Source organism: Protomyctophum bolini, assembly GCF_963924005.1.
Source record: "Protomyctophum bolini genome assembly, chromosome: 7".
Taxonomy (NCBI): Eukaryota; Metazoa; Chordata; class Actinopteri; order Myctophiformes; family Myctophidae; genus Protomyctophum; species Protomyctophum bolini.
Genome location: NC_137868.1, coordinates 26,588,135 through 26,602,277, shown reverse-complemented (window position 1 = coordinate 26,602,277; position 14,143 = coordinate 26,588,135). Strand labels below are relative to the sequence as shown.

At 39.8% G+C, this 14,143-nt stretch overlaps 1 protein-coding gene across 2 annotated transcripts in view; it reads right to left on the bottom strand.

The window, feature by feature from the left end:
- LOC308319075 (DENN domain-containing protein 3-like) overlaps nucleotides 1–11,066 on the bottom strand; it is a 30,750-nt gene extending 19,684 nt beyond the window's left edge. For both annotated transcript variants that reach the window (XM_080768914.1, XM_080768915.1), the window contains exons 1-8: nucleotides 10,940–11,066; nucleotides 4,571–4,617; nucleotides 4,052–4,217; nucleotides 3,697–3,886; nucleotides 1,816–1,902; nucleotides 1,575–1,690; nucleotides 708–832; nucleotides 160–271 (exon numbers count right to left, since the gene is read on the bottom strand). In XM_080768914.1, coding sequence (XP_080625040.1) covers nucleotides 160–271; nucleotides 708–832; nucleotides 1,575–1,690; nucleotides 1,816–1,902; nucleotides 3,697–3,886; nucleotides 4,052–4,174 — 753 coding nt within the window. In that variant the 5' untranslated portion in view covers nucleotides 4,175–4,217; nucleotides 4,571–4,617; nucleotides 10,940–11,066. The remainder of the gene's footprint in view (nucleotides 1–159; nucleotides 272–707; nucleotides 833–1,574; nucleotides 1,691–1,815; nucleotides 1,903–3,696; nucleotides 3,887–4,051; nucleotides 4,218–4,570; nucleotides 4,618–10,939) is intronic.
- Nucleotides 11,067–14,143: the final 3,077 nt, after the last annotated feature.

Genomic DNA, 14,143 nt, shown 5'->3' with positions numbered 1-14,143 from the left:
AATTGTTTGTGACATTTTTACCCTGAATATCTTCCTAAATATAACCGTAGCTCTAAAAATAGCCTACTTTTTAACCATAGAAACATCAATTTATCAGGAAAATCACGCGCGCACACACGCACACGCACACACGCCACACACACACACACACACACACACCATATGCAGTTGTCCAGGTGGTGGAATGGGCACTAGTGACAGCTTGGTAGCAAACTCCTTCACCCTCTCCTCCAAGTCTGTTAAGCGACATGTCTTCAACTGGACCAACAAACTGAAGACAGACAATCACTCAAACAGAGAAAGAGAGAGGAAGAGAGAGAGAGAGAGAGAGAGAGAGAGAGAGAGAGAGAGTAAGAAAGGAAATACATAGAAAAAGGCACATTATAAGTACAATCTATATGGATCATGTTGCATTGTAGCCTCTTTAGCTTTGCAATAAAAAATCACAACACATTTATTTTTTTGATTAAAGGTTATATAGAGTATTATAGTTTGTACAGTAAACAGATGGGTCAAAGAACAGTTTTATTTACAGTCGACTGAGCTGACCGCATGACAAAGAAACACAATTCCATTTCGCTCACATTATGGTTTAAATTAAAACAAGAAACACAACTTGTGTCCTATAAGAATATTTGTAAATGAAGTAAACACTTGTCTTATACAATACAATTAAAACATAAATGAACTGGGCTGATTATTCTTACCATGACAGACAGTCTTTTAGAGCTGTGTAGTAAGGGTGCTTGGATATAATACAGAAAGCATAGGCAGAGTACAGTTTAGAAGGCTTCGAGGACCAGAGGCCATTCTGGAGGAAAGATGTCCCTTCCTACAACACACAAGAGAGCAAGTACAGTAACAGAAGTATAGTCATTTAACCACTTGAACCCCAGCATGCCTATTCTGGGAAAACATTCATCCAAAAATAGCCGATCTAGCTCATTTGAGCTCGTAGATATAGGCTATTTTTGGTGAAGAGATTTGGAGTACAGTTGCAACTCAAGTCTGACTATGGCAAAAATAAACACTTTAACAAACACTGGGGTGCATCGATGGCTGCAATCCAACTTCAGTATATCCTATTTAACATTTTTACTATCATAATGGAGTGTAGCTTTGAGTCGGGTTAATTTATGCAATACCTCTTGATAACCAGTAGTGGTTGTATCTGACCCAGGCCAAGATCTAAATGTCTCGATAGAAAGATAGGGAGAATCTCTGTATTTCAGATGAGATCAGAACATGCTGCTGGGTTAGTTATATTATATCAATAGCAATGGTTCTCAAAGTTGGGTCCCAAACCCAAAGGGTCCTTTAGGGCTTTCAAGGGGGACCCCCAGCAAAATAAGGAACACATTTATTTATTTATTTTGCGGCTTTCGCATTTATTTTCTATTTTCTATAGAGAGACAGACAGTAGGCTGACATTTCAAAAAATGTTCAAAAATAGCAGATCAATGTTCTACAGTCTACACCATAAAATAACATCTTATTCACACACTGGATTGCAGCCTTTAGTCAAGTGCATTCAATCGTAATGCATGCTTGGCATTGTGTGTAGTCTTATGTACCTGTATAGGTCGATAATACTGCATTACTACTCCATGGGTCTGGTTGCCAAACACGTCAGTAAAAACCAGGTAGTGAAACTGTTCTTCTCTCTGTTCTTTGGACAGCTGGAACCCACCTAGAGCACAGAAACAAAGATGACATTATTGTATATGAACAACTACTGTGTGTGTGTGTGTGTGTGTGTGTGTGTGTGTGTGTGTGTGTGTGTGTGTGTGTGTGTGTGTGTGTGTGTGTGTGTACCAGGAAAGCAGAGCTGAGGTAGTGCCATGAGATCAACTTCTTTGGGAACACTGACATCTTCAGTTCCTCCTCCTTTCACCCCTTCAACTATAATACAGTAAATAGATAGATAGATAGATAGATAGATAGATAGATAGATAGATAGATAGATAGATAGATAGATAGATAGATAGATAGATAGATAGATAGATAGATAGATAGATAGATAGATAGATAGATAGATAGATAGATAGATAGATAATGTAGACCTATATATATTGCATATAGCAGGAAACCCGTGTTAATTTTCTTCACTAAAACTATGACAAAGAATGTGACTACCTTTTTTCACGAAATAAAAACTAAGCTATGATTTGTATGACTAAATACATTCACAATTCAGTGAACAACTAAAAGCTAGACTACATTTAGAGATAGAAGAGTAGAACTGGGGGCACGGTGGCACAGTTGGTAGTGCTGTCGCCTCACAGCTAGAAGGTCCTGGGTTCGATTCCCGCTGGGGACGCTGTGGGCACTGGCGGCGTGTTCCCTCCTCCGCGTCATCAGTGCCCATACCCGAGGCGGGGGTTGGCGAAAGGGCCTTTCTGTGTGGAGTTTGCATGTTCTCCCTGTGTCCCCTAGGGTAGATACCCTCACAAAAACATGCAGTAATCCTGGTCTCTAAAACTACCTCCCCCTGGCCAGCCGGGGCGCCTGATGGAGGGGAAAGGAACTGGTCGGAATAACGTGTCCCTTCCACGCGCTACGTCCGGCCGGGGAAATTCCCCTCTGTCAGGTGAAAAGAAGCAGCTTGGACTCCTCATGCATAGAAGGAGGCATGAGGTCAGTCCGCTGCCCCCCCAGGTTGGCAGAGGAAGTGTAGCGCCCAGGATTACATTAGATAATTGGCACTGGGTGAAAAAGAAAACTGGGTTACAAAATCGTGGGATAAAAATTAAAAAAAAAAAAAAAGAAAAAAGAAGAGTAGAACTAAGACAAGTCATTTTATGGTTGGTTGTGCACTGGTGACGACGCCATCACGGTCCGTCAAGAGACATTCGTGATACATTCGAGAGTCGAGACATATTTAGTCAACTAAAACTACACTAAAACAGTTTTCCCGCTGGGGACGCTGTGGGCACTGGCGGCGTGTTCCCTCCTCCGCGTCATCAGTGCCCATACCCGAGGCGGGGGTTGGCGATAGGGCCTTTCTGTGTGGAGTTTGCATGTTCTCCCCGTGTCCCCTAGGGTAGATACCCTCACAAAAACATGCCGTAATCCTGGTCTCTAAAACTACCTCCCCCTGGCCAGCCGGGGCGCCTGATGGAGGGGAAAGGAACTGGTCGGAATAACGTGTCCCTTCCACGCGCTACGTCCGGCCGGGGAAATTCCCCTCTGTCAGGTGAAAAGAAGCAGCTTGGACTCCTCATGCATAGAAGGAGGCATGAGGTCAGTCCGCTGCCCCCCCAGGTTGGCAGAGGAAGTGTAGCGCCCAGGATTACATTAGATAATTGGCACTGGGTGAAAAAAGAAAACTGGGTTACAAAATCGTGGGATAAAAAAAAATAAAAAAAAACAGTTTTCTGAAAATCTATGTTTCTATGTCAGTGGTGCTCAACTTTTTTCATGTCAAGGCCGCGGACCCCCATCTGAAAATATATTGTACCAGGGACCCCCACAGAAGCAAAGATTTGAGTTAAAAACGTTAAAAGAATATATATTCAAAGAATTGCAGCTCATTTTCATGATTAAAAACAAATAGCAGATCTATACAAGCTCGTAGCGTGGCAATCGGTGCTGCGCTATGAGCTTGTAGATCTGCTATTTTTCAATAGCTAAAGTATAACATAATGCTTAAAACACCAAAAGGGGTTCCTGTCCTGAATGGGCTATAGAGCAGACCTTCGCTAGGGGTCTCTGTGTTCGGTACAGATGGTTCTCTCTTCTTCCTGATAAAGGAGCGCCGTCGCCTCACAAACAACCTTCCATCTTGCTCTCTGCTGACAAAGGGAGGAGCTAGGACATGCAGTACCTCTGGCTCCAGAAGGGGGAGCGCCGGAATTCCATTGCTTCCACCAGTCTCCTGGGTAGACTGAGCAAGAAAGAGAAGGACACAATATTATTTGCAATCTCAGTGGAATAGCAGGTTAATTTAACCCATCAACATAGGCCAACATAACCCATCAAGGCAACATAACATGAGATTATATGAACACCTGAGGCATTACACACACACACACACACACACGCTAAATACCTGGTACAGCTCTCTGAGTTTGTCACTTGATGATCCAACCACCACGCAAGCTTCCAGAAGACCAGGAGGCAGATGGTCTGCCATAGCATGGTCTGCTACAGCAGTGTGGAATGCACTTCCCATTGCAGTCAGAACTGCAGCATCACTCCCAATCTTCTGCCGTAGTCTGAAAACACACCTTTTCAGACTCCATCATGGCCCATAGCACTTACCCTACCCCCTTAGATAGCATTTCTGCAGACTTAGATAGCATTTGATACAGACTTATAGCATGTTATGTAGACAGCACTATAATAGCATTGTATGTAGTCATAGCACGTCATAGTACATATGTATAGCATAGTATAGTATATATGTATAGTTTCATTATATAGATATTCCACTGTTACTTTCTTAGCTTACGCATGTTTCATGATAAATGCTATTTATGTAATGTATTCCCATGCTTTTTTGTTCTTGCTTAATGTAAGTCGCTCTGGATTAAGAGCGTCTGCTAAATGCCTAAATTGTAAATTGTACCTTCTAGTACCAAGTCTCCTCAGAGCCGTTGACACACAACCATGGAACTAAAGGAAAGATAGAAGGTACATAGATATTTATTATACACATAATTATATTAAGGCTGCCAAAGAAGATTCCATATTTGAATATTCCTTTGAATATTAAAAAGGCATGAACAAAGACTAACCCATCATGCTATCAATGACTTCTTGTAACATGTTCCTTTGTTAAACTGCACTGCCTAGTAATAAACTGAATCTGGTTAAATCTAGCTAATAACATGTTTCATTGGTGCATCATAAATTAAAATGACTTTGTCATTTGACTGTGAGATGTATTATGGCTCTAACATAGGTCCGCAAACTAGTGACATGACCTGTGGATGTCTTTGTATGTGGGTCTATGAAATGAAAACACTCCATTGCAGAGCCAATTGAAAGTCTTTAGGGCAGTCCTTCATATTAGGTTAGGTTTTTTTTCTCACCATTGTTCTAGCACATCTACTTTCATCTAGAAATCCCCAGATGATAGGCACTATAGGCATAGATCTCACAATCATATGGCAATGCAACACTTATTCGCCAATTCCTGAAACCAAAAGTAACCTAGAGGGAAAGAGGAAACAGTAGTAGAGGTTCCTTTACTTAGAAGTACACACTTTGAGCTGACCAAAATCATTTCACCATTTCTCTTGGAGTTAAAATAATTCACGGTTCACCTATGTAGTTTTGGTTCCATATGAAGTCAGAACTGAAAACGTTCAAAGAGGAGACTGATGGTCAGCCTGAAACTCATTCAAGGCAAGCCAAGCTGTAATGATGTTGTCATGAGACGTGTGTAGACAATATTATGTTTCAGAACATCCTTATATAAAGCGTTTTAAGCCTGGAAATTAGCCTACTAGGCCAGCAGCATATGAAATGATGACCATCGATGCTACATTTAGTAAACTAGATTGACTGTGTATATATACAGATGTGTGGCTGTTAGGCTTCTACAGGAGCTTATAGCATAGCTTAGTTCTGCAACCCCGTCGCACACGACAAGTCTACATTGGATTCTTACGACATTATAGCTGATTCTCTATGTAGAAATAGGTACTTCAAACACCACAGTATTGAGCTCAAGGACAAAAAAATCCCTGAAATGTAAAAATGCTTTTTACCACGGAATGTAAATGAGCACTGGTGACTTTGTAATAGGTGCCTCTTTAACTGTAGAATAACGCTCCCCCCCCCCCTTTTTCTCTTGGAATTGAATTGGATGGATTGAAACTGGCCAACGAAATGTTTGTACATTTCTTACACAGAACAGCTGAATCACTAAATGGACTGAACATAATGTGTTTATCAAAGTGGCAAAACAAAGAATCATTCATTCACTGTCTGTCCTTTACTTCCTCACTTCCCTCCCAGTGAGCAGCGCATTATCTTATTTCCCTACTGCTCTGCTCCAGGCTTTAACTTCACTCCTCTCCTCTTCTGGGCAAATTAGGCTCATGAGTGCAGCAGAGGGCACTGAGGAGGGCACTGGGTGTGTGCAAACAAGCTAAACGCACACGCACACGCACAAGCACACACGCACGCACGCACACACACACGCATGCACACACGCACACACACACACACACACACACACACAATCTAGTGGCCACTCCAATCCACAGCAAGTCCCTGCTCTCATTTAAAATACTAGACCAGCGCCCTGCTGGGCACAGAGACAGTAACGATGGAAGTTTGATTGATTGATTGAAGTATTTATTAACAGATTGGAGAATTACAGTACATTTCAAGCACAACTCAATACAAAACTGTTAACTGTGGACAACGCCATAAAGCATTACACTTGTTTACAATAGGGTCCACCATGTTCAATTCATCATAACATTTAGAGACGTACAAATATACACTTCTATATAGCCTAAAACAGGAAGTCATCATAGAGGAGGTAAAAATTAGGGAAAAGAATCACACCCGTGTGAAGTGAGGGGTGCTAAAATATGAAAGTCTAACTCATGTTGATTAGGTGATGTAATGGTGATGTAAAACAAACGGTGACAAAACAAACATTAAACGACTTGGTGACCAACCTTAAGATCTGGTGACCGACCTTAAGATCTGGCAACCGACTTTAAGATCTGGTGACCGACCTTAAGATCTGGCAACCGACTTTAAGATCTGGTGACCGACCTTAAGATCTGGCGACCGACTTTAAGATCTGGCTACCGACCTTAAGATCTGGCAACCGCCCTTAAGATCTAGTGACCGACCTTAAGATCTGGCAACCGCCCTTAAGATCTGGCGACCGCCGCGTCGGCTTGGAGTTGTTGGACTACACCAGAACGCAATCAGTGGCTTAGGATCAATAACCTTGTATGAAAAAGGTATTAAATACACCTGTCCAAAATGTAATTTTAATGGCCCTTTTATTATTATTATTATTCATGCACCTTATATGATTTGTGTGTTTCTTTCTGTTATTGATTGTAATATTGAGACAAAACCAAAAAAGTATATACGGTCGCAAAAAGATTTAGGTTTACTATGAAAATCTGCATTTCCTGTCCACCACGCCTCGTGACACTCTCTATATATGGTCGACGTCGTCTCCATATATGAAGATCACAACACTGACCTCATCAAACCCTGGATAGCCATACAGTACATGGAGAAGACTGGAACATCACCTAGATCTGCATGTAGCCGACCAACAATTCTACATCTGGCCTCCCGGACACCATGTTGATCTGACCTCATCAAACCCTTATCTCCATATATGGAGCTGTCTGACCTGTTCTGACATTCCATATATTGATCCTTCTTCACCCGTGTTTCCTCTTCGATGTCTCTCTTTTGACTGTCCATTCAAACTCTAGATGGGCCCGCCCCAAAGTCATTAGCGCAGCCGCGCCCAGCAGCCGGCAAAAACTTCTCAACACATTTTACGCTCTACCCAGCCCGAAAACGTCAATTAATGGGTTTTTTTTAATAAATAAAAATGGTCCATATATGGGCATTCTCAGACCTGTTGTTTCAGCATGACCTCGCCCTCAGGGTGTCTTACTGGTATACCTGTAATAAAGTGATGTGATAATAATGCTGAATTTTTAAAGCTGAGCTGCTGGTGATAGAAGTCATAGATGCATGTATGAAATTAATATCTAGCATTCAATGCTGTGTGTCTAATATGCAATTAGTCTACTTACAGACAAGATTTGCTGCATACCTTTTCAGCATATCCTACCTTGCTTCAGGACCTGATGACTTGCCATGGCAGATACTGACATATCAATGAGGTGAACAGAGATGATTTGTGGACAGATGAATAAAATCATGTGTTTTTGTAGTTGGAAGATGTCATGTCAAGATAAAGTAACCAATAACCATGTCTGTATATTTTAAATAGACTATAGGGGATTTCTAAATCCCTTAGTTTACCGTAAAACTTTGATACCTCCCAAACGTATTTGGTCATTTTCATAGTAAAGTAGAACAAATTATGCAATTAGGTGAGAATACTTTTGGAATTGGTGGTCCAAGGAGAGAATTAAAATCCCAAACTCTTCCAACCCTGGCAGGGTTAGTGTAGTGGTCTGCAAGTTCATGCACTCAAACAGCAGCAGAATATTGATGACTGCCCAAGCCATAACATTGTGGGGAGATCCCACATTCACAATTACAACACATGCATTGCATAAAGGGACAATCTGTGGGGCATTGTGGAATTTATAAAGAATATGTGGTGTTTCCCTTTAATGTTCTATTTAAAATGATGCAGAGTGAGGCTGTTCCCTTTATGTAAAATTAAATAAAATAATTTAACTTGAGACATTGGCAAATGCACATCCATGGTAAATGGAAACTATGAAGTCAAAGTGAAAGCAAAGGACTCAAATACTAAGGCGTCATGTGTTTCTTTCTCCATTTAGTCATTACACATTTGAAGGTTTGCATAGGCGACAAATACTGAAGTCCTACATTTATCCCACATGCCACAAACTTGCTCAACTCCAATAGACTCTCCACTCCATTTCCTCACTTCCATTATAATTTACTGCAATTAGTACTTTGATTCCTCTAGTCTACCCAAACTGGCTTTTCATTATAGCTCAACAGTAGGACTGACAGCGATCACACGAGAGACCCAAGTTCAAAACCCGGGTAGGACATAAATGTTATGGTTTGCAGCTTTAAGATATCTAGTCATAAGAAATGATTCACTAGGCCTTCTGAGTCAACTTAGTAGTGCACATTAGTACTAGTATCACATGATCTACAACTGTCCCTCCATAACCACCATAAAGCCAAGGACATGACAAGGTCATTATAATATATACTGTAAGTGTATATAATCATGTGATCTCTGTACAATAGTCAAAATTAAAATCATTATTGTATTGATCGTTACAATAAAGAATACAATATTTGCATTGCTGAGGACTGACCCTGATGTTCATTCAGTGGTGGAAGTAAGGATACTTCGAGAGAAAATGGTAGAACACCAGTACACAAGCATGCGCACATGCGTACACAGTACACACACATGCACACGCACACGCACACACTGACACACACATGTGTCAATTCAACTGAATTACTAACTAAAGACTACAATTACTGATATATTTACAGGCAATACATTAATTTGTTACAACAAACTAAATGGTATTCCTCAATATAATGATACTAAGTATTGTGGTCAGACTGACCATGAGTCAACAAAACAGCAGAACAGAGAGTCTAATGTCATATGGCATAAACACAACACTCAAATTCAAATTAGAACTAACTATTTAGTAAAGGAACTACTGTTCAGCAAATTTTAGTGGTCCAAAAATATCTAAAATCATCTCGGTGCTTTCTTATTCATTCACAAAGTTAATCTCGGAAAATTGCTGCTGATTACATTAAGTTGTTTACATTCAAAACTGTTGCCTCTGCAGCATTGCTTAACTCATTATAATTGCACGTCTAGCTTGCACATGTGAAATCTGAACCGCCTCAACATTGCAATGAGATACAGTTGACTTATTTCCCTATCTTTGCAATTGCATGGCAGGCCTTTGGTCTGCCTCCTTGTACAGTACACTGTGCTGCGCAACTGGACTGAGTACAGATGCACTGCAACTCGTTGTAGATCAGCTATTTACACTATCATTTTACACCAACATTGTACAACAATGTATAGAACAGGGTTATAATCAGACTAATAGATTTGGTTTATTACAAACAATGGATTAGATTTTTGGGGGGGGAAAGTATCAAAAATAACTGTGCTTTTAAAGTCAGTTATTGGTTCTAAATATCTTTTCGATATATTTTCTGGGTTGACGTGCACCAGTCAACTTATTCAGTCCATTCCATCATTCATAAATTAATTGGACAGCTGTATTGTCCTGGAGGTGAACTGCACAAAGCCCAATGCATGAAATGTTGTTTCTTCCAGTTTACAACATAATTCACTTTTACTAGTAAGTTTACTATTCTATATTTACACCCAAGTACCAATTTTAGAGGCCAATATCAATATATCAGATAAATCAAGGCACTATATAGGCTTACATAAGTGTATGGGCAACAATAAAATCTTGTCACAGAGAACAAAGATTGTCAACCTTCCTTTCCTGAAACACTTGGAAAGATAAGTTACAGAAGATATCACACCTTAGGCTGTTTGCCTGTTTCCAAATGAATGTTATGTTACAGATACCCTGTCCTGTTTATGCAAACAAAAAGGCACAATAACAATTGCTGAAAGCTTCATGTCACAACAGGACAATTATAGCTCAACTTAGACTATGTGAAGGACACATTTAGCTCCAGGAACGGGCAATTATAGTCTACTATTCTAAATAATTACACTAAATAGGACGACCATTGGCAACCAGTGTGACAAAAACAAAACTATGTATCTCTTCATTCAACAGTTGTCTAGCCATCATGTCTGTGATTGAAATTAGATTTGTTTTAATGTAGCTATTACATAATATAAAACTACTGCATGTAATATACATAGCCTAATAGTACAGCCATTCTAGGGCTATTCAAGTTTAGAGGAATTTCTACCCATATTTACAACATATGACGTGATTCTTTCTAGGTGAACAAATTCTATAGGGCTATATAATATCAACTGTCACGAGTTGCAGGTAATACAGAGAGATTGTGCAGACAGCTCAGCTGTGTTCATTTAAAATCAGAACCTTTTGCATGGTTATCAACCAGCACATGTCAGCATACATGCAGTAGCAATAGCAGTATGTATATTTCAATATCTCTGTAACCTAAATGCGGTTTTTGTTTAATTAATATCGACTTTCAGAAAAGTTGAAACTGAAGTCTAGTTGTCAAAGAAAAACTTATATTCGCGAATGCCATGAACACTAACCTCATGACATGTCCAAATAAGTCATCCGTTCGGCTTCTCATTCATTATTAGTCTACTTTTGAACTACTATGACTGCAGTATCCAGTACGAAACCTTACTCGGACTCTCTCTGTTATCCCAGTTGTGAAGTTATCTGTGGTTTGACAGTCTGCTCTGCTTCCTGTATGAAGACACAAACATGCGCATTGCCATTGATTGATTTAAGACAAGCACGCGCTCTGCCTGCCCCCCCCCCCCCCCCCTCTCAAGACAGAGCCTCCTCTCCTCTCTGTCTGTCTGTCTGTCGCTCTCTTTCTCTCTGAACACCACACACACACACGCACGCACGCACGCACACTGTACTACACTCTGTACACACGCGCGCGCGCACACACACACACACACACACACACACACACACACACACACACACACACACACACAACACAACACACACACACACACACACACACACACACACACACACACACACAATTTGTATTTTTGAGACTCGCCTAAACAAAAACATATTTTTCTTTTTTGCTTTCTAAATGGCTTATTTTTATATTTTGATTATAACAAAGCGGACCAATATATTATCTAAGCTTTCTATGATACTTCTAAAGTTCCAAAAATTATCAAACCTTTATCATATATCTATATTTATCAACCTTTATAAAACAGTAGGCTATGTCGTGTGTAAACACTAGTATGACTAGTCAGCCCTCCCACTCCTAAAGTGGTATGTTCCATAATCCATATGCAGGTGGATTGATTGATTGAAATATTTATTAACAGTTCGCAGAATTACAGTACATTTCAAGTACAACTCAATACAAAGACTGTTAACTGTGAGTGGACGACCCAATAAAGCATTAAGCTTGTTTACGGTCCACCTTGTTTGGTGGCATAGGAGCGAAAATAATTCAGTCCCTTGTTTGTGCCGAATCTGGGACTGGGTTGTACATGGTTTGTTGCACTCCCTCTGGTGTTGTGGGTGTGGACTTCGTTAACATTAAGGAAGTATTTAGACAGGTACACCGTACACATGGGTATCTTGGTGGTGTATCGAATCTTGTGGACCAGACCCATTGCAAGATGCTGTACAGACTGGCAGACCAAATCAGATTTTTGACCAATCCAGTTTGAAATCAGACAAATAGTTTTATCAAGTCTGAACAGAACAGCCATAACAGACGGCTCTGGCCATAACCACATGGAAACAAACGTTTTGTTACAAAAATTTCAACTACATTACTAAAGTCTGATTTAATTGCGTTGCGATGCAACACGTGAGGCTATAGATCAGCCATTTTGCAGACAAGAGGCGACACCATTGTACAAGAGAATAAATTCAGCATTACTAATACTATATTGTTAAATTGTTACCACAGCAGTCAATGTAGATAGTTTAGTTTATTACGGATTCCCATGGCATTAGTCTACTCTACATAGGTTGAGCAAATAATCTGATATGATCACCTGCACATAATAGTGGACAGTCAGTCCTATAGTCTGAGACACAAATTGGATTTGCCTGCAGTCTGGACAAAGCCTCATGAATAGGCTACTGCTAGTTGTTGTCCTTTTTCAATGGATGAATGTAATAACCGGTAAGTTTAACTTAAACCCTATATTCTCCATTGACCAGAGTCCTTTTGTCCCGTAAACACCAAATCTCCTCACAAAGAAACAGCTGATCTACAAGGTCAAGTTTGCAACACATGTTGTGACATGGTGCATATATAGCTGCTATTTTAGCTAAATGTTCTCCTCAGAATAGAGACGCTGGGATTCATGTGGTCAAATCTAACTGCCTTTGGTTTTGGATTTTGTGAGCTAATTGCATGGACTTCAGCTAGGCCTAGATTCTTTCTTTTCTAGAATAAATAGCTGTTTCTTTTCTCCGTTGATAGTGTTGAATGACATTAGATATCTTTATGCAATGTTTTTGTGCAGTATCATTCACCTTAGTTGACTGAATGCATACTGAACTATATGACACTTAACCTGCAGGTATTTTCTTTGTACTGTAGTTTAGTCAGCATTCAAAACTGCAATGAACCTTTTTACAGTAGCCTATACTCTACTGCAGAACCCCTAGTTGTGGTTACATTCTTGCAAGGCTAAACACAATGGCTTGTTTGCTTGTGTAGATTACAGTGGACTCAATAAGATCGTTCTTTTTTATTTCCCTTTTAGAAACCAATAAGATAATTTTAAAGTTTTGTACATTTTGTAACATTGAATGCAACACTGCCATCTAGGGAAACATGAACACTCTCAATAGCTGCTTAGTGCATACATTGCTCAAAGCCTACTGCTGACAGCTTTCTATTCATGGTGATAAACTCTCCAATAAACCCTTGCTTAAATGCAATGGGAAAAGGGCTAGAGGTGAATTGAGCTGGAGGAATGTCTAATAGCTTGTCAATGAAGACACAGACACACACTTCACAGTTAAAAGTGAATTAATTATTTTCATAGAAGTCATTAATTGGTACAAAAAAACTGTATTCTCATGGTATAAAATGTATGTACAGCAGCAAAGAGAAGGCCATATGTATAAGAACTTGCTACATTTTCTATAATAAATTCAGTGATTGACTTTCAAATCAAAGTGTCCCTTCAATAATAAAGAAACAAATCAACAGCACACAATCTATGAAAGGAATTCACAATCTTTCTCTTCTGTAACCAGTGCTGTGTATAACTTCAAATAAATAATAATCACAAACAATACTAGTATAACTCAGTCAACTCATTTGTTGATTCATAGATCAAGATTGTACCGTTGTTATGATTGATAAGTATGTTTCATTTATAGGTCTGCCATTTTCAAGGTTCAAAACAGTTGCTGGGTTAAACCCCAGCATCCGTATTGTATTGTGGGGAAAGCTTTGGCTGAAAATAGCAGATCAACAAGCTCACAATGAGTCAGCTTGTCGATTGCTGTATTCTGCAAAAGCTTTCCCCACAATAACACTAGTATAGAGCCATGGGGGATTTGAATTGGCTGTACTCTCACAGGCACTGAGTCTATTTGGGTTCCAGGTAGAAAAGTTTCAAAGGACACATCACCCTGAACCCTAAAGGCATCCAAGGTCTGTTTAAGAATCTTTGGCTCTCCATCATGGGTCAGGTGCAGCAATCATAACTAGGTGCATTTTGGATCCGAAATCATTAGTAAAGCATTTAGTTAAAGAAAAATATACGGTGGCAAAT